Source organism: Microtus ochrogaster, chromosome 2 (assembly GCF_000317375.1).
Source record: "Microtus ochrogaster isolate Prairie Vole_2 chromosome 2, MicOch1.0, whole genome shotgun sequence".
NCBI classification, from domain to species: domain Eukaryota; kingdom Metazoa; phylum Chordata; class Mammalia; order Rodentia; family Cricetidae; genus Microtus; species Microtus ochrogaster.
In genome coordinates, this window is record NC_022010.1 from 40,873,979 (window position 1) to 40,895,023 (window position 21,045).

The following is a 21,045-nucleotide window of genomic DNA, read 5'->3' on the forward strand; positions in this document are numbered from 1 at the left end:
TGGTCACATTTAACTTCTCTTCCTTTATTTGAGTGTTTGTGGGTATACGTGCATATGTGTATTTTTAATGAGGAGGTTGGAAAAATAATCAGGTTATACATTGGGCCCTAGGAATTTACGTGCTTGACATAAGAAAGAATTTGTGAAAATAGAAGTTATTTGGAAAAGCACAGACAATATTGTTTTGAATGTTATGGTAAGGTAGCCAACTTCCACCATGGTCCTCGACACTTCTTACTTCCTGTACTCATATTCTTGAATACCTGCTTTTGGGAGGAGATATTAGGCCGGCCTTTATGAATGGAATTTCTGTCCTCATTAAAGAGGCCTAAGGGATCCCGCTTATCTCCCTTTCACAGACAAAAAGACACTATTTAGAACAGCAGTTCTCAACCTGTGGGTCGCTATCCATTGGGGGGGGGTCAAACAAGCCTTTCACGGGGTCACCTAAGACCATCAGAAAGCACAGATATTTACATTACGATTCACAACAGTGGCACCATTATAGTTATGAAGTAGCAATGAACATAATGTTATGGTTGGGGTCACCAGTGGGGTTGCAGCATTAGAAGGTTGAGAACCACTGCTGTAGAGGAATGGGTTTGCCATTCCATGTCAAATCCCCCAGTGCTGTGATAAAACTCGTTTATAAATTAGCTAGTTGTAAGTAACCAGAACGAACCAAAACCAGTGTTTCTTTTGAGACTAGTGTTGGGGGCTATGGACCCCCAGACCCTGAATTTCCTGTAAACAACTTGCTTGCAGCTGCTCTGAGCAAAACAACTTGTTTTCCTATGTTTGAAGCTGCTCTGAGAACCAGACAGGGGGTGATTTCTGGTGGCTGCTGCTGAAAGATCCCGAGAGCTGGGGCATGGCCAGAGCACTATATAAGCTGCCCCTGAATGCAATAAAGTGGGCATTGTTGGCATTCTTGTTTCAAGGATGACCTGTGTCTCCGTGTCTCCTCACGTGCGCGCGCGCACGTGTGTGTGTGTGTGTGTGTGTGTGTGTTTAAATCTCCAGCCTAGTTCCTGGCTCGCGTACTGTCCCGTAGTGCAGGCGCTACAGCTGGGGCATGAAAAACACTATGGTTTCTGCTTTGCCTCCTTAGATCACTATTTCTGGAAGTCAGTCACTGTGTCATGAAGACACTCAAGCAGAGATGTAGAGAGTTTTTCCTGATGCAAAACTGAAGCCTCCTGTCAACAGCCGTGTGGATTAGCCACGCTGAAAGAGCCTCATGGCAGGGTCTGGTGGTGCACATCTATGATCCCAGCACTTGGGTGGTGAAAGCCCAAAGCATGCCAGCAAGTTTGCTAGTTAGCCTGGTCTTCATGAAGAGTTCCGAGCCAGCCAGGGCTACACAGTGAGATCCTTTCTCAACCCCTCACAACTGACCCCCTCCCCCTAAAACCTCTTTGGCCTCACTTAAGCCTTCAGATGACTGCAACTTCTTGAGGTCCTGAGAGACGTCCAACTAAGGAGCCCCTAAATTCCTGCCCCACAGAGGCTGTGGTATTGTTTATTGTACTTTTATGTTCCTAAGCTTCAAGGAACTTGTTCTGTATTCCTAAACAATGAACATAGAGGGACAGAAATGAATAGCAATAGTAAAGTCCCCTCATAGCTGACCTGGGTCTGTCCTAACCCCTCAAGATGGCGTAAGCACTGGGCTCATCCCTGTTTTCGGACATTGCTGACAACAATATAGGGTTACAACAGAGGAGAGCAAGATGGCCCTTCTCACTGCCCCTTTTTAGGGAAAGATTAGGATGACATTGAGGACCAACCAACACACACCTTGATTTTAGTCTTCAGGGTCCCCTAGCAAGAGCTCACTGAACTTTATACAAAGCCGCTACAGGGCTTTGTCCTTGAAAGCACAGCCTGGCTCTGGCTATTTCGATCCTCACTGCCTTTCCAAGTAACTGAACATACATGAACAGAGTAACAGCAAGGAAGAGGACCAATTTCCCTCGATCCCAAATTCTGAAGAAATACTATTTCTAGAAAGGTTCTATGGGGCCCAGCGTTATGAAGGTTAAGAATGGTCCCTTACTGGAGCCATTCAATGGGCAGCATATGGATGAAGTCTTGACAATACTATGAAGCCATTAGACATTGCCACTGCTCAATGACCTCCACTCATCTGTTAGGATCCCTTTCCTTAAGGAGACAACCTCATTTGCTCTCTGCCCCATTTCCTCACTGCAATGTGGCCTTTACTGTTGCTCAAGATGCCAGCATGCCTAATGCAACGGCATGAAAGACGCTGCCAACATGCTTGTCCCTAATAAAGTGTCAAGTGCTGGGCTGGAGCTAGGGGAGCCAAGTTGTGTGCGCTGTGGCCACTGAGCGGCTTATAGGGCACGGGGGAATGTCTGCTTTCCCTTTCTGGCCCGGGTTCTCTACCTCCAATTGGAAGTAGATCTACATGAGCTCCGAAGTCCTAAGGTTCTCACAAGTTAGGATTCTACGGTAAAATCCAAAAGTGAAAGCCAGCCGTCAGCATTCCTCCGAGTTATGGTTCCGGGGCAAGGTTCCTTCTCAGACTTTTCCACTCGTCAAGGACAGAGTCTCATGAAAGGCTGTCAGGTTTATTGAAAAACCTCACTTCCCTTTTAATTAAAAAACATTTACGGATTGAGTTTGAGTATTGCGTGGAGGTCAGAGGTCAGCTTGTGGGAGGATCTCTCCTTCCACCATGTGGGTCTCAGGGATGAAATTCAGGTCAGCAGGCTCGGAAGCAAGAATCTTGACCAGGTGAACCATCTTGCTGATGCAGCCTTACTCTGATCTCTGGATTTCTGGTTCTGCCTCAATAACTTTTGACGACTTTGGGGAAATTTTTCTCCAGGGCTATGGAGCAGAAAAGTCCCTATTACTCAGAAGCAGCTCAAAGACCTGGGTAGTGACTTGGAGAACTTCCTCAAGCTTCGGGTTCACCTCCAGAGCTGGGTAAAGGACAGGGCTCTGAGGTACTAGAGGGGTTGGGAGTAGCTCGCTATGATGAGTTCTTGAAGGGGCAGCCATAGCACGAGCAACAGCTGAGAGCATCACTGGGCGGGGACACAAGCGTGAATGAATGAATGAGAAAATGAATGAGGAAACCTCTGTTCACTCTTTAATGCGCTCATACGAGGAGTTAACCCCCAGTCTCCGTTTTACATCCCGTCCTTAACGAAACCCTCAAACTAACTGTTAGCAAATCAGCCAGTCTCGGTTTTACATCCCGTCCTTAATGAACCTCTTCAACCCTTTTTTTGAGACGCGAATAATTCTTAAGAACCAGTAAAAAGTGGAAGAAGATGTAGGCTACCCCTTCTCCTCCCAAGTCCCTTCTTCCTCCGCCCCCTAACGTGGGTGGCAGCGCAGGCTGCTAAAATTCAGTTTTCCCTGTTGGGGATCCACCCCGGAGTGCCCTGAAGTTGGCCGGCACGTGTTCAGGGGGGTTAAGGGGTGTCTCGGATCTAGCGCAGGTGAGGTCACGTCTCTCGTCCCACACCTCCAGCGTCTCGGGGCTGGCGCCCGCTCGTTCAGGACACCCCGGTGGGCGAGCGCGAGGTGCGGGCGGGCTGTCCCACAGCCACTCCAGACCACCTGTAGAGCGCGCTTGTCAACTCCTTTGTCCTCAGAGCCACTTCGACAGGAGCGTCTGTGAGCGAGGCGCTTCCCTCTGGATGCTAACGGGTCTTCCTTCCAGTTCTCCAGCCCCCCTCCCGGCCCTCCTCCCTTCTCCCACCCCAAGGTAGCAGCTCCCGGAGCCCCGAGCTCGAAGCGAGCCGCCTCCTCACTTCTCATTGGCTGAGAGCATCGGGAAAGCAGTCACGTGGGCGCGCGCCCGGCCAGCTCCAGGGCCGCCATCTTGGCGGAAAGTTTAGGGGGAGAGCGACTGGGGGGCGCGGAAGGAGGCGAGGTTCCGGGGGTGGGGCGGCCGGGAGGCGAACGGGCGAGCAGGGCGGCCGGCCGCGGCGATCGGGACAGGCGGTGGCAGCGGCGACCGAGGCGGGGGGTGCGGCAGCCGCGGGGAGCTCCTCCCCCGTCCCCTCACCCCCTCAGCTGAGCTCGAGCCGGGGCGGGGCGGGGTACGTGGAGCGGGGCCGGGCCGGGAGCTGCTGCGAGTCCGGCCCGAGCGCACCCGGGGCGCCAGCGCTCGCCGGCTCTCGGGAACTTTGCGGCGGCGCTGCAGGTGTGGGGGCCGCGGAGTGGTGCATGAGCGGCGCGAGGGCGGCGCGGAGAGCGGCGGCTGTCCGGTCCGGCGCCTGCTGGAGTCGCCGGGAGGAGGCGAGCGACGAGCCAGGCAAGCGAGAGGAGGGGGCCCGAGCGGGGCGGGGGAGCAGCCGGGCGCTCGCTCGTTCGCTCACCCGGGCGCTGCGCTGCTGCTCCCGGGCCGGCCGGCGGCAGCAGGTGGGGAGCGTGGCTACCGCTCCTCTTCAGGTGCGCCCTGTTGAGGGGGAAGCTTTGGCGGAACATTCCGGAGCGGGCTTGGGTCTGCTCTTGATTTGTGTGGGTGTGTGTGGGCGGGGGAGGATACTGACCCCTGGGAACCAGCTTGCTGCTTTGGCTGCCACTCCTGGGCTTTAAGGCTCTTGCTTTTCGCTAGGGAAAACTTTGAAAGGTGAGCACTTACACCCAGGTTGGAGTTTTTCCGAGTCGAAAGTTGAGGGGTTGGAGGGGGAGTACTATTGGATCCACGATTCTCTTTGCTTTAGTTCAAGTTTTCCTTTGTGTTTTGTGTTTTTAGAGGTGTGTGCCTTCTTCCTGATTCTGGAGAAAAATGCCGGTCCGGAAGCAAGGTGAGTTTTTATTTTGGAACCGGTTTGTGGCTGTCACTCGTTGTAACATCTACCAGTGTTGTGATTACTGTTTTGGAAAGGTTTGTGTAACTGCTGAATCGTCAGGGTCCCAACCTTTATTGCTTATGGTCTCATTTCAGAAGGTGGAAACACGCAGAAGTTTGTTAAACTCACCTTCTTGACATCTCTAGTGGTTACAAAAACAGTTCATCCCTACCACGTCTTTTTTAAACTTCGTTGCTTCAGTATTTCACTTTATCCTTCTAACTCAGCACTATTTTGTGAGCAGCTGTGGGATACTAAGGACTGATGTTTAGAAACACTTAAAAATTTGGGTTAGACAACAAATCGAAGATAACTTGTTCTTGTCTGCTAGGCAGTCTAAAACCAAGTTGCCATTGCTTTAATTAGATGTTCTTCTACTTTTGGAAGCTATCAGTCCGCAGTTATCACAGAGCACCTATCTTCCTCCTTTTCTCTACTGTGATGTAAAAGCCTTTACAGTATTTGTCGTAGTAGGGAATGGGGACATGAATGTGGTGACTGTAGTAGTTGGCTTGGAGGGACTTTCAGGGAACCCCTTACATGTTTTGTAGCTGTAGTATGTGCTACTTTCTTGTACACATGCAGATACACAAAGACACACAATACGTCCCTGAAATTTTAACCATCCTTGTCTTTTCAGATACCCAGAGAGCATTGCATCTGTTGGAAGAATATCGATCGAAACTAAGCCAGACTGAAGATAGACAGCTCAGAAGTTCCATAGAGCGGGTTATTAACATATTTCAGAGCAACCTCTTTCAAGCTTTAATAGGTGGGAGTCAAAGCTTTTCATATTTGTGATCACTGCACTCAGGCATGATGCTTCTCTGTCACTTTAAACTCGAATGGTGCTGTACTCGGTTCTCTGTGGGACAGACAGCCATTAGCCCATCTTCTGATGAGTTTGGTTGTTCAGTTAGGCCACTGTCCTTTCTGAAATGTTTAATAGCCAGAAAACCTTACCAGCATGATTATTCATGTGCAGTTGGGGAGTAGCAGTTCATGTCTTAGTGTTAGCTGGTAAAGATGGGCGACTTGTGGAAATGTGACATGTGTTAGGAGCACCCCAGGTCATGCCTGCGCTGCTGTTGTTGTGTTTCTCTATTTGACTTGCGTTTCTCTAGACTCTTGAAAGCGTTTGGAGGGTTCTGCTGTGTTTGAGAGTACTCATCTCTGTTAAACTTGGCATTTGTGGAATATGAATTTTAGGCCTGGGAAGCGATGTCAGAGATGATATTGTCTAATAATTGCCTTATTCTACAGACAATACTGTTACAGTCTTGTTCTTTCTTGTATCTTAAGTATGAGATAGTTCAATGATTTGAAGAATTGGACAAACAGTCCAGAGTTCTGAATATAGTTCCTGACGTTGTCAGTGATTAAATATCAGAAAAATCATTGACTGTAGACTGTGCGTGTAAACTGAAGCAGTGGACTTTTGATACCTTATAAAGTAGGGTAGGTCCTTTTTAAAAATGAAATTTTTTGTTTTCCATACCATCCCCAATGTAAGAAACAAGTTGGTGTGTCTGACACCTTGCTTTATATACTTCACAGGCTTGCAAACTTCTGTGCTAGAGTATTTATTGCTTCCAGGATCAAGAGTAATATTTAAAAAAAATTAAGTATCAGCTGTGTAACAAGTTCATATAAGACAGTTTTTCTCATATTATGTTCATTTTCTCAGTAACTCTCCAGCAGATGGGCCTAATTTGTGTGTGTGTGTGTGTAGATAGATAGATAGATAGATAGATAGATAGATAGATAGATAGATTGATTATTGGTATAAAAGTGTAATTTGGACACTTTTCAATGTGTTCCTTGTCAAATAACTTAGGTTGATTTTTTTTACTAAGTTTTAGAATTAGACATTTATAAGAGACTTGATAGACCTTAAAACTTTTTAATAAAAATTTAGTGTTACTACAGACTTGAAAGCATGCATTAAGAATAAAGAGAGAATGAATGGTCCTATATCTGTCACCCATCTTCAGAAATTATCAGCATTTTCATAAGCTGTAGTAGACATTTTTGCATTTATGTATCTAAGCCATGAAGTTTAAGTTCCACATGGGGGGAAAAAAGAACAAATGAGGAAGAGAAAAGTAAATTTTTAGTTGTTTGGTTTTCTAGATCAACATTAAACCTAGAAATTTTTACTTAGTAGGGACACTTTAGAGAAAAACAGTATGACTTGTATGTCTTCATTTTATACACTTGTATATGTAGTCTTATTGTGTAGGGAAGCTGTAACTTAAGAAAACTAAGTGGTTAGTAAAGTAAATAGAACCAACCCTTCCCATGTCAGACTTGCTGTTTTGAGGCAATTGTTGCATATTCTTCCTTGCCTGCTTTAAATGTTCATTTATATATGCATAATTGAGTTTTGATAGCTTTCTATTTAAGTTTGTGCTAGAGAATTTTCTTCGTCTTTATAATTTTGTTATTTAATGAACTTTGTTGTTTGGGCTTATTTGTATTTTAGTGTTTAATAGTTATGTGCTATCAAATTTTAGTGGAACAAAAGTAACAGATTTTAGGCATTTTGAAATAGATGTTTTGGTAGTGATTTTTCTATATGTATTATAATTGAGTTGATGGTTCTTCTGCACTAATATAGTCATTCTTTGGCACATATTATAATTTTATCACTTGATGATGAGGCAGAAAGATCAAGAATTCCAGGCCAACCTGGGCTAAATAGTTTAAGGGGAGTCTGAGCTACATAGATATTTTCTGAAAAAAGAATAAACAAAAAACAATACCACAAAACATATGTTGCTCCTCATTCTGAAGCTTTTTAAGCTGTTAAGATTTTTTCTTTACATCTTTGAAGTAGTGTTGCGTTATATTTCAGCTGGGAAATTGCCCTATGTCCAAGTTCATAAACTTGATCGACTGCTTTTCCTTTAGTAACAGCACTTTTATTTTCTGAGGTGCCTGTGGGTAGATAGCTAGATTTAAAGGAGACATAGGCTCAATGACCAAAGCTAGCAAAAGTCATATGACAGTTAGGTTCTTTTTTGTTGTGGTTGTTGTTTTTCAAGACGGGGTTTCTCTCTGGAGCCCTGTCTGTCTTGGAACTCCCTCTGTAGACCAGGCTGTCCTCAAACTCACAAAGATCCACCTGCCTCTGCCTCCTGAGTGTTAGTATTAAAGACATGCATGACACCACCACCCTGAGGCAGTTAGGTTTTTGACTGTAGTTTAGAACGCATTTTCTTAGGTTTTAGTGAATTACCTGTTTGTTTGGTTTTTTGGCAGTAGGCTTATTGTATGCCAAGTGTTTTTCTAATTTCATTAGTATTATTTATTGATTCTTTGAAATAATAGTATTGACTATTTTCGGGCAATTAAAAGTCTGTATGAGGCTGTGGGGTTTGTTGGTGTGGAAATGCTCTCTTTCCCTCTAGTTGATATAAATGTTAGCTTTCTGATACTTTGGGGTTGTTTGAAAGGACAAACTACATTGTATTTATTCTGTGATACCATTTAAAATTTTATTTCTATGGAGAGAACGTGTGTGTGTCTGTGTGTGTATGCGTGTACTCACATGTGAACACACGTGCTGCTTATGTTGAGTAACTTGAAATTCGTTCTCTCCTTCGATCATATAGGACCTGGGAGTTGAACTCAGGTCATCAGTGTTGGTGGCATGCACCATTATGTGCTGAACTATCTTACTGGCCCCCATTTAAAAACATTTTAATATGTCTGAAATTGAGTAGCATCTTTTATACATGCTATCTCCTTCTCTCTTTCCCTCTGTGCCGCCCAAGCAGGCTCTGGAGTGCTGGGATTCAGATTGGAGCAATCACATCTGACTTATATGTGCTATTACTAATTGGTTGTTTGGTTGTGGATTTAAATTTTTTTTTTTAATTTCTGCTGGCACATGAAATAGTGGTGTAACTTATAATTGGCAATATTTTCAATTTAATAAAATGTAGGAAATGTTCTAGTGATTAATTAGTATCCTTAAATAATTTGAAAATTCTTGAAAAGCAGTCAAATTTTTATTAACTTTTTAGTTTCAGGTAAGTTCTTTGTTTTTTGAAGACAAGGTCTCACTATGTAACCTTGGCTACTGGCATAGATCAGGCTGCCCTCAAATTCATAGAGATCTACCTGTCTCTGCCCTGAGTGCTGGGTTTAAAGGTATGTGCCACCATGACTGACTTCAGCTTTCTTTATAGTCAAATGTTTAAAATTATACAAAAAAGTACATTATCTTCACATTTGTTTAGACTTTAAACCCAAACATATCTAGTGGTAATTTTTGTATTAATGAGAAGTAATATCATCCTTTTGTCATTCATTCAAGAAGTCTTTGAAAATGTAATGTATTTTATATTCCCATATAAAGTATTGTTTTTTAAAGTTTACTGAATTAGATAGACTTGATATGGTTTGATTATATTCGTAGTGATTTCAAGTCATTTTTTCATTTTTAAGGTGTGTGGGATTCAGGGTTACCCTGGGAGTCCATGGTGGTGGAGACTTCATACCAGTCTACCCTTGTAGCTCTTTCTTCCTTCCTTCCTTCCTTCCTTCCTTCCTTCCTTCCTTCCTTCCTTCCTTCCTTCCTTCCTTTCTTTCTTTTTTGAGACAGGGTTTCTCTGTGTAGCCTGACTGTTTTGGAACTCGCTCTATAGACCAGGCTGGCCCCAGCTCAAAGAGCTCCACCTCCCTCTGCTGGGATTAAAGGCATGAACCACCATTCTCACCAGCTGCCTGGTCTATAGCTGTTTAACACATCTGTTTAACTTGTGCACAGGATTCTGGTTTCAAGATCTGTCTTTAGATACTTGGGCAAATTTGGTCATGTGATTTGCATGTTTTTATCTGCAATAAATAGCAAGCTTTAATTTTATTTAAGGGAAGGCATACTGCAGACTAAACCCACACTAAGTAAGCACTCTACTATTGGGCTACACTCCCAGTGTCCCCAAGCTTTTGTTCGTTTGTTTTACTTATTTTTAATTTTTTACATATATACAGTTCATACCACTTATTCTTTCCCCTTCAACTTACCCTGGATCACCCCATCTTCTTGCTGTCTTTTTTTCCCAATAAGTCACTGAGTTCAATTAATACTGCTTATATGTGCATGGGCAACATATTGATGGCCACATACACAATCACACAAAGAAAATGATTCTCTCCCAGCAACCATTCACTGCCAGTAGCTTTCCAGCTAGCTGTGGGCTCTTAAACCCCTTGCCGATACGTCCTGGAATTCTACCAGTTTACCCTGTGTAGGTCTTGTGCAGGCAGCTATAGCACCTGTGAGCTCATGCATGCACTGGCCGTACCCTGTCCAGAAGACAGCATTCACAGCACTGCCACCTCCTCTTTTTTCTTTCTTTCCCTCTTCTGCAGTGTTCCCTGAGCCTTGGTGGGAAAGGACCTGTTGATAGAGAGATCCTATTTAGGGCTAAGCATCCATAGTCTCTTACTCTGAGCATTTTGGTTAGAGGCATTAACTACTGCCCACTGTAAAAAGAAACATCTGGCCAAGGTTAAGAGCCGCACAGACCAGGGCCAGGGTAACTGCATGTGGAGAGGCTATAGTGAGTTTATTATAAGTTTCAAATTTAAGCTGGACTGTGGTGGTGCACGCCTTTAATCCCAGGACTTGGGAGGCAGAGGCAGGTGGATCTCTGTAAATTTGAGGTCAGCCTGATCTACAGGGCAAGTTCCAGGAAGGCTCCAAAGCTAAACAGAGAAACCCTATCTCAAAACAAAAGTTAAATTTTAATGTGTATATTTGAGGTTTACAAAATGATGTTGATAGATAGAAAAATTAACAATTAGTGTATCATCTTGCATACTTTTATTTTTAGTCAAAAGCAGCTAAAATCTGCTTAATCTAACAAAAATCCCTAATACTGTACATTTTATTGGCCTTAGTCCTCATGTTGAAGATTAGATTTCTAAATTTGTTCATCAAAAATACTCTACACATTTTAACCTCTTTTCCTAGGCCTCCTTCACTCACAGATTCATCCCAGTTTCCATATTTGAGCTTTACTTTCTTTCTTAAGCATTCAACACATAAGTGAAATCAGGCAGTGTTATTATGTGTCCAGTTTATTTTATTTAGCACGGTATCTCTGGGTTCATTCATGTAATAGATGAAACTTTTTGTTACAGAATGAATTTGTGTGTTTGCATGTATGTATATGTGTGCATATATGCACACAGCACATTTTTAAAGCTTTTGGTCCATTCATGGACATTTTGTTTCTGTGTCTTACGCTTAGTGATGCTACAGTGAACATGGGTGTGTACATATCCTTACAAGCTGGTGGTTTTACCTCCTTTGGATATATCTGTCTCCAAATGTGGGGTTCCTGGATTCTATGGTAGTTCTATTTTTAGTTTATTTGGGAAATTAATATTGTTTTTCATAATGGCTTCAGATCTGAATTCCTACCACTAGTGTATTATGGTTCTCTTTTTATCCTTGCCACCATTTGTTATCTTTTGTGTTTGTGATGATGGACATCCTTATGCGTGCAAGATGTTATCTCATAATGGTTTTAAATGGTTTTGAGCTCCTTTCTATCATCCCCCTTTGTCACTTTTATGTCTATGGAAAAAAATGTGTTTAGACTTCTGATTCCTTTTAATTGAAGCTTTTTTTTTTCTAGCCAAGACTTCAGATAACCCATGAAAACTGTTGCTGGGAATGATATAAAAAGTAATAATGGCTACATTTCAAATATTTTATTTAGTCCTCAGTCCTGTGAGGTATAGTCACCAATTAGGTGATTTTTATCATTTTACAGATAGTCTGAGGCACTAAGAAATAGCTATTTTTTTTTTGCCCATGGAACCCCAGATACTAAGTTGTATAGTGTAAAACTGAACTCTAATTTGAATCCAGAACATATTCTACTTCATTAATTAAAATATTCCTTATCATTATATTCATTGTCATTATGTTAAATGCAATAACCATAATAAGAATTTAAGACTTGCTGGTCTGTAGGGCAGTGGCTATTTATTTATTTATTTTAAAAGTATCATTTTCAAGGAGAATGTTTATAATGATGTTGATTTTATAACCAGAATTTGAGAACTCAACACTCTCTGTAAGTAAAATGTCAAAATTGTGTTTTTTAAAAAGTTATAACTGAAGTTACATTTTAGCCTTTTATTAACTTATATTTATAAGTGTGTATGGGTAGATTTGAGTAGGAAAATATAATAGGATATGGAGTAGACTGAAGTTAAAGAGAATTTTATTTACTTTTCATGTAGTGGTTTTGATGTAATCAGATTGTTTATTTGCCTACTCCAGTGCTACAACATTATTCTGATTTTGCTGGAGCTGGATGAATTTTCTTTTGAACCTTGGGATAGCAGAGCTGTAAAAGCATCTGTAACTACTTGTAAGCTATTTCATCTGTGCAGTATGGAACATTTCCTCTGTACAGGAAAAAGGCCAGGGCTGGAGAGTACTTTAGTTGTCATTTCTCCACTCTCTAATCTGGGGCCCTTTCCCCAGCCTTCCTGTATGTCTTTTATGATCTCAGAGAGAGTGAGGAGGGGAGAGAGAGAGAGTGAGCTAAGAACAGAGAGAGACAGTTACTAAGCAAGCATTCTACCTCTGAGCTATATTCACAATTCTTTTAAAACTTTTTAACTTATTAAAAAGCTATGTTTACCAGGATGGCCCCTGAAGTTGCTCTGTAGCCCAGGCAGACCCTGAACTTGAGTTCTTCCTGCCTCCATATGTCCCAAGGAGCTCCAACATTGACCTTTTTGAAAAATACTATTATTTCCCCTTGATACCTTCTTTTAAAATTTTTACTTTTGTTTTATGGGTATTAATGTTTTCCCTGCATGTATGAATGTATACCACATGTCTACAGTGCCCATAGAAGCCTGAAGAGGGCATTAGGTCACCTAGAACTGGAGTTAACCACAGTTGTGAACTCTCATATGGGTGCTGAGAACTGAACCTGGGTCCTCTAGAAAAATAGCTAGTGCTTTTAATTGCTGAGCTGTCTCTCCAGCTCCTGCTCTTATGCTTTTATGTGATATTTTTCCATTTGGGGTTTATCTGATGTTTGCTTGTAATTACATTCAGATGTTGTATTCTTGGCTTAGGATTCTATATATCCAAAAGTATTCATTGTTGTCTTCCCTTCCTTGTTAACATCAAGTTTAATCACCTAGTTATATATTGTCTGATTTCTCTTCTTTCTAGTAACTCTTTCCCCTTGCACTTATACACTTATAAGTATATGTGGAGGAGACACTTTAATATCACTTATGTACCTTACCCTTGAACTAAATCATGAATAATTCTTGTTTGAAGTAATTGTTACTGTGGTTGTTGAAAAGTGTTAGTTACATAATAGCAAAACTTCCGCATTTTCCATTTTACACTTGACTTTTTTTTTAAGATTGATTGATTGATTGATTGATTGATTTATACAGTATCCTGCCTGTAGGCCAGAAGAGGGCACCAGATCTCATTATAGGTGGTTGTGAGCCACCACGTGGTTGCTAGGAATTGGAGCAGTCAGTGCTCTTAACCACTGAGCCATCTCTCCAGCCCCTTGACTTTCCACACACACGCACATGCGCGCGCACGCGTACACACACACACACCCGCCTCTGTCTTTTGGTTTTTGAGACAGGGTTTCTCTGTGTAGTTCTGGTTGTCCTGAAACTCACTCTGTAGATCAGGCTGACCTCGAACTCAGAGATCTGACTGCCTCTGCCTACCGAATCCTGGGATTAAAGGTGTGTCCCACCACTGCCTGACGACACTTGACATTTTATTTTAATCAAAAGCCCTCTGTGCCTGTCTGCCATGAACTTTGCAGTTATGTTTTGTTCAGTGGTTATCACTTTTTGCTCTAATGATTTTGATGTTTAAGCTGTCTCAAATTTAGCCCAGGGGTGGTGTTCTTAAGTTTTCTCTTGCGTTTTTATGATGTGTCTCATATCTTCAGCACTGTATTGATTTTTGGCATAAGGTGCTGCTTCAGGTTCCTTTAAAAGGAGTGTTCATGTGTTAGTCAAATGATGTCTAAACTCGGAGATAACTTAATGTACTAATTTAACATCTACCATGTTTCCAGTGTGTGAAATACAAATTGCTTGAAATATGTAAATTTTGTAGGATATTGTTTTTGGAGATCCAGATAGTGTGAGCGGAGTATCTTTGACGCTTACATTTTGCTGTTAGATGAACTGATAGATGTTTTCCCTCTGCAGTGTTGTATGTCATTGTCATTCTCTCTAGTGGTCTTTCCTGTAGCCCTCCAAAATGGAATCTGTTACAAAGATAGTACATGTTCCTTCTAAGACATTTAAGGTCAGACAACTATAGCTTTTGTAAAATACAAGTAAATATTATCTTGTGTATCATTCTGTACATACACTTTGATTTTGTAAAACATCTTACACAAACAGTCAAACTTTTTTCCTATGTGAGAACTGATTGCTTAAAGTTGTCCTATAACAAGAGACTGGAGAGATGGCTCAGTTTTTAGAGCACATGCTACTTCTGCCAAGCACTTGTCTTAAGTTCCCAGCACCTATATCATTAAAGGTGTGTACCACCACCTCCTGGCAAAAATAAATTTTAAAACTTACAAAGTTATTATAAGGTGAAAAGCTAAAGCTGTATCTAGTTAAAATAACCCCAGAAAATCTTTCAGAAATTTAGTACTATTGCTTATTGACTAAAATGTTGTTTGTTTTTTCTCTGTGGCATAATGTTTGAATTTCTTCGGTTGATACTAGATGAAATAGTTGGCTTAAGTGACTAGTACTGAAAAAAATTAAAGAATTACACTACATAGTGAGATACAGCAGGAAGCTCACACTGTAAGAGGCACTCGGAAACTAAGACTGTCCTGGAGTAGTTTTCTGAGAGTGTGTGTGTATGTGTGTTATTTTGTAGGCTGACAGGTAGAACCTGCTTCTGTGTATGTTTGAGGCTACTGCAGTTGAATTTGTATAAATATGTAACTTCTCTACATCTTAAATGACTGTTTATATAACAAATTTTTCTGTTAATGGTTTACCAGGAATTAGGTTTTTAAATTAGTTTTTATACAAGTTGATAAACATTATATTCATAAGGCATACAAATATGCACATCGCCCACATGTGTGGGTTGTTGTTTTGTGTTCTTTATTATATCCATTGGATAAATTGCCAAATGTTAATTACTAGGTGAACAGGGGTATACATTTTAAGGCTTTCCTTGTAGTTTGTGAAATCCTGTTACTAATGTTATATCAATGTAATATTTTATGACTAGTTTGCCTTAAATAATACAAAGTATGTCTTTTAATATCTCCTGATTTGTGGAATATTCTTTGGTTTATCTTGATGTTTTAATTTCTGAATTATCCGTTTATGTCATTGTACTTCCTCTTTTCCTTTACTTTAAAGGTATGGAATTAACACTAGGCATATCATAACCTTGTTTGTTATGTGTTTTTAAACTTGGATTTTAAAAATGCATGTTCATTTATGGTTAGATTTGTCAGTAAAGAGGTGTTTTCTGCTTGTGGTATCATACCTGGAAAGGCCGTTCTTTATATTCTAATCCCCGAGATTATTATCTTAACCTATCACCATCATTTATGAAAACATTCGCCTATATTTCAAGACTTTATAAAAACAGTTTAGCTTGTATGTTTAATCTCTAGCTGCATACATATATTTGTGTACAACACACACATGCACTAAAAAGGTGCATTTTAGTAAATGTGTGAGGGTTTACAATGCTATAGCAACTTAATTGTGTATTTAAGTTTCTATTACTAAATATGTATTCAGATTTCCAAAACAATTGAAAGAGATAGGATAGCAACTGAAATTGTTTGAGCAAGGTAAATGTTACACCACCAGAAATAAATTAACTATTAAGTTGACCATGTTGATTTTTTTCTCAGTTTCGGTCTATTCATATGCTTCAATATTCAGTGTCAATAAGGACTTCTCATAAATATATATATATACATATATATATATATACTATGAAAACATAATGTAACTCTAGAAAAAATAAATTATAACTAATGCTTCAAAAGTTGTATCCTTCAGTATATTTTCTCAGTACCACATTTACTACCTAGTGTAAAATAACAGTCCTTCAGTAAACCATTTATTTGAATTTTTACTTTGAAAATGTAAAGAAATTAAGTGAGTACAGTGGTAAAAATGATTAACAGATTAAGACTTTCTTGAAGGTGCCGCAGACTGATCACTCAAATATGCATAACTATTATTTAAATAACTGACTTTATTTTTCTTTATTGCTCTGAAATGGTGGTATATTTGCACAAAAAATATAGAAGAATATTCAGGAATACTAAAATATGTCTTAGAGGAAACTACATGCTTAAATGAATCACAATTGAAAACCTTACTGGAATCTACTGGATCTGTCTTACCACATGTATTCCTGCTCTCTATTCACAGTCTGAAAGTGCTCTCCCTGATGTTAGACTAAACTGTGTTCATGAAAGTGTAGTTCAAACAGAGTCTAAATCACAAAATCTTGAACATATGCATTAAATAAAATTAAAACAAAAGCATCAAGTTAGTCCTAGGAATCAGCAGAATCAGTCATGTTGACAGAGGTTTTTGTCCCACCTGGTCCTTCAGCCATTCAGTCCCAAAGAAACACACAGAGGTCTATATTAATCATAAACTGGTTGGCCTATTAGCTCAGGTTTCTTATTAACTATTATAACTTACATTAGCCCATTATTCTTGTCTGTGTTAGCCACATAGCTTGGTACCTTTTATCAGCCAGGCATTCTCATCTTGCTTCCTCTGTAGATCTGGGTGAGGACTGCAGACTCAGCCTTTCCTCTTCCCAGAATTCTCCTGTTCTCGTCTCCCCGCCTCTACTTCCTGTCTGACTACTGGCCAATCAGCGTTTTATTAAAGCAATACAACTGATAAATCTTCACTGGGTGCAAGATCATTGCCCCACAGCAGTCATATATATTTTAAAAAACATCAAAAATATGTTTTGAGGCCAGAGAGATGGTTCAGTAGGTAAAGATGCTTGTAGCACAAGTCTGATGACCTGAGTTCAATCCTCAGAACAGAGAAGAATTGATCCCTGAAAGTTGTTCACTGACTTCTGTGTCTGCCCTGTGGCACACATGTGCCTGAACTCATATACATACATTACACACAATGTTTATAAAAAAATGGGAATCATGTCACTTATTTCAGAAATCTTTATATAAAAGATTTCTATTACCTTTGTTACTTTCTTAGTTTGATGACCCAGGAGGAGGAAATATAGCATTCCAGAAACAGCCTCAAAGGTAGGGATGCGAGGCAGGAAAGTGAGATGGAGAAGGATGGATATTTTCAAGTAGAAAATGAAACTTGACAGTTTTGGGTGATAACTTACATCATCCTAAACAGAAGACCCCACAAATTAATGTTTCTTAAGGTAAGAACTAAAGCTACTGCTGACTCAGGCTCTTTTAAACACAGACCTAGGAATATGCAATAATTTAACATAACAGAGGACCTTCCTAATCTATGAAAAAGTATTTTATTTGGTGGAACAGAATACTGACAAGTGATAGCCAGTAAGAAAATATTTGTGAAACATTTATCTGACAGAGAACTGGCACCCAAGTCCACCAAAACCATGTAGGATTTGACAAAAAAATCCACTAAAAGTAAGCAGAAGATACAGATATCTTACTAAAGTAGTCAGAAATAGCAAATAATTTTCTGTCTAACTTCAAGTACCATAGGGCACTGCCAATGAAAATGACTACCCTGAGTCATAGTCATAGTGTAAAAGTTCAAGCCAACTTGTTGCCTGGTAGTAGTGGCACACATCTGAGGCAGGTGGATCTCTGAGTTTGAGGTCAGCCTGGTCTTCAGAGTGAGTTTAGGGTAGCCAGAACTGCACAGAGAAACCCTGTCTCAGAAATCAAAAAAAAAAAAAAAAAAAAAAGTTCATTCCAATGTGGCTATTTGAATTTACCCCAGCCCGGGGTACAGAACAAAATTCTGTTTCAAAACCAAGCAAACAGAAACCTAGATAGTGCCACATGGTGTTGACAATGCTTAAAATCCAAAGCACCGATATGACTTCTTGATGGCAGTAACACACTGCCAGTAGGCATGTAGAACGACACAATCGTGACCATATGGGCAGCTTCTTTAAACTATTAACACCAGATTACCCAACAGTTACTTATGCTCCTTGACGAATTTCAGCCCAGACGAGTTAAAAACCTGAACATAGCTTCCTTTTCTTGGGTTCCTGTCCACCATAATGTAAATAGTTTCTGCCAACACATTTTTCTACCCATCAGTGTTCTACAACAAGCTCAGAAACACAGCCAAGTGACCATGGACTTGAACACGTTGGAGACCATGAGTTTCCTTAAAACAACACACACAACACACATTAAAATCAAGGTGTTGGGATGTAGCTCTGTGATAAGAGTGTGGCATGAAGAAAATAACAAAACACCCTGCAAAATATCTATAGCGGCTTTATTGATAATTAGTAAAAGTTAGAAGGAGTCATGATGTTCTTGAGTAGGTAAGCAAGTAAAGTACAGTAGAACCATACAATCATGAGCATTAGCAGTAAAAGATAAAACTTAACATGTACCGTCAAGGGAGCAAAGCCAGTCTCCAGAGACTAAGTACTTTGGGATAAATTTCTAAAACTGAGTTATTTGGTGCAAAAGGAGGGATGCATTTAAGGTTTCTGTCATGAACTGCTCATGCACATGTTCTGTCAGTGTAATGTAGGAAGATTCCTAAAACTAGAGAGGTAACCAGAAGATTAGTAGTTTTCAGAATTTGAGGAATAGAGGAAATTTGAATAGTTGGGCACACAAGATTTTTAAGGCTATCTATTCTTATGGTGTCACAATGATGGATTCATATGTCAGAACAGCACATGTACATATAAAATCAGTCAGTGCACAACACAAAGTGAATCCTCATATAAACTATGGTCTTCAGATAATGACAACGAGTTAATAGCTTGTCAGTTTTAACAAATGCAGCATACGAACATGAGATGTTAAATGGGAATGAGAAGGTGAAGATACGGAAACTACTTTCTATTCAATTTTTCTGTAAACACAAGTTTACTAATTTTAAAAAGATGGATGAGGATAAGTTTGTATTTTAAAATACAGCAATTTACTCTGTATTAAAATAACTTCTAAATGTATGACAAGTTAAAATGTTTATGTATATCTATATACACTCAACGTTTTAATTAAATGAGGGCTCACTTTGTATATGCTAGGCAAGTACTCTGTCGCTGAGTTACACCCCTACCTTTCCCTTCAGTTTTCTCAAAGAGATTTTTGTTGTTGGGTTAAAAAAAATATACTTATATATATTATATGTATACATATAAATAATTTATAATTTATTATTTTTACATGTATGGGTATTTTGCCTGCATGTTTATGTACCATGTGCATGCCAGGTGCCCATAGAGTCCAGAGAGGGCATCAGATCCTTAGGTATGGTGTTACAGATGGTTATGAGCTACTGATGATTATTTTGCCTTGTGGCCCACCACTTTTAACCAGGGTCACTCACATGGGCATGGATATGAAGTTTTCCAATAGAGCATGGGTAATTTACCAGTGGCTATGTCGTCAAAGACAGTGACTTCTTCTCTCCCAGCAGCCCCTCTGTGGCCATTAGCTCATCAAAGTGGGGCCCCATGATCCCCTTCCCCATCTGTGACTGTTTATGGGCTAGCCTTGTATAAGCACTATGTAGGCACCTGCCTCTATTGTGAGTTCGTGTTTGCCACAGCCGTGCTGTGTCTGTAAAGAGAGCATTTCATAGCCTTACTCCTCATTACCAAACTCCTAACATTCTTTATTCTAGAACTTTTCTGATGTTTTTATTGTGGTAAAGTATATACAATATAAAATTTAGCACCCTAATTTTTAATTATTTTCAACTCAAACTGAAGTTCTCTTTTGAGTAATAATTATGTCTCAACAACAAACAAAAATATCTAGATTGTGCCACATGCCTGTTAAAATGTAGTAATTCTCCACCTCTCTCCCCTCTACTCCTAGTGATTTTACTTTTTGTGTCTGAATTTGATACTCTGGATACTTGATATAAATGAAATGTAGTATTTGTCCTTTCATGTCTGACTTATTTCACTTAGGATTTATCCATCTATATAGAATGCTTTAAGAATTTAATTCCTTTTTGAGAGTAAATGATATTTTTTTGTACATGCATACTGTATTTTATTTAGTTTTGGAGGGTAGTTGAATTTTCACCTCTCAGCTTCTTTTCTGTAGTGACCATTGGTGTACAGATCTGTTAATATGGTTCAGCCCCTCCTCTCTTCCTCTCCTTTCTGTTTTGCTCTGTACACCAGGATATGGGATTGCTGGATCACACGGCAGTTCTGTGTTTTAACACTTTGAGAAGCCACCCTTCCACTTTCAATAGCAGTTTCACCATTTTACACTCTCATGAGTGAAGAAGGGTTCTGATTTCTTCATATCCTGTTTATACTTGCTTTCTATTTCTGTTTTGTTTTCAAAACAAGATCTCTGTGTGTGTGTAGCCCTGGATGTCCTAGAATTCACTCTGTAGACCAGGCTGGTCTTGAACTCACAGAGGTTCACCTGCCTCTGGCTCCCAAGTGCTGCGATTAAAGATATGTACCACCACTGCCCGTTTGTTTTGTTTTATGATAGCCAATATAAGTGGTGTTTTTTCAGCTCATTTTGTTTTAACTGTGGTATAGTTAAAAGAGAATTGATATTTTATATTCCAATTCCAGTTGTAGTTTACATGGGGCTAATTAGAAAGAGCTATTTAATGGGGTTGGGTCAATGGCTCAGCAGTTAAGAGTACTGGCTACTCTTCCACAGGACCCATATTCAATCCCCAACATCTGTAACAGTCTGTAACTCCAGTCCCAGGAGATCTGACACTCTCTTCTCATCTTTGAGGGCACCTCATGCATGTGCACAGACATGCAGGCAAAACACCCCTCCACACACAAAATAATAATAAAAATCTTAAAAGCCAATTTAATGTACACACACACACACACATACACGCTGTGGGATAATGCTCTTGTACACTGCAAAGATTTGTCACTTGTATCTCCCATCCAAGTACTAACCAGGCCCAACCCTGATTAGGTTCCGAGATCAGACGAGAT

At 40.2% G+C, this 21,045-nt stretch overlaps 1 protein-coding gene across 14 annotated transcripts in view; it reads left to right on the plus strand.

Moving 5' to 3' along the window:
* The first annotated feature begins 4,230 nt into the window (after nucleotides 1–4,230).
* Nucleotides 4,231–21,045, plus strand: part of Dlg1 (discs large MAGUK scaffold protein 1) — a 188,950-nt gene continuing 172,135 nt past the window's right edge. For all 14 annotated transcript variants that reach the window (XM_026785432.1, XM_026785435.1, XM_013351406.2 and 11 more), the window contains exons 1-3: nucleotides 4,231–4,300; nucleotides 4,745–4,796; nucleotides 5,482–5,613. In XM_026785432.1, the coding sequence (XP_026641233.1) occupies nucleotides 4,778–4,796; nucleotides 5,482–5,613 (151 nt within the window). In that variant the 5' untranslated portion in view covers nucleotides 4,231–4,300; nucleotides 4,745–4,777. The remainder of the gene's footprint in view (nucleotides 4,301–4,744; nucleotides 4,797–5,481; nucleotides 5,614–21,045) is intronic.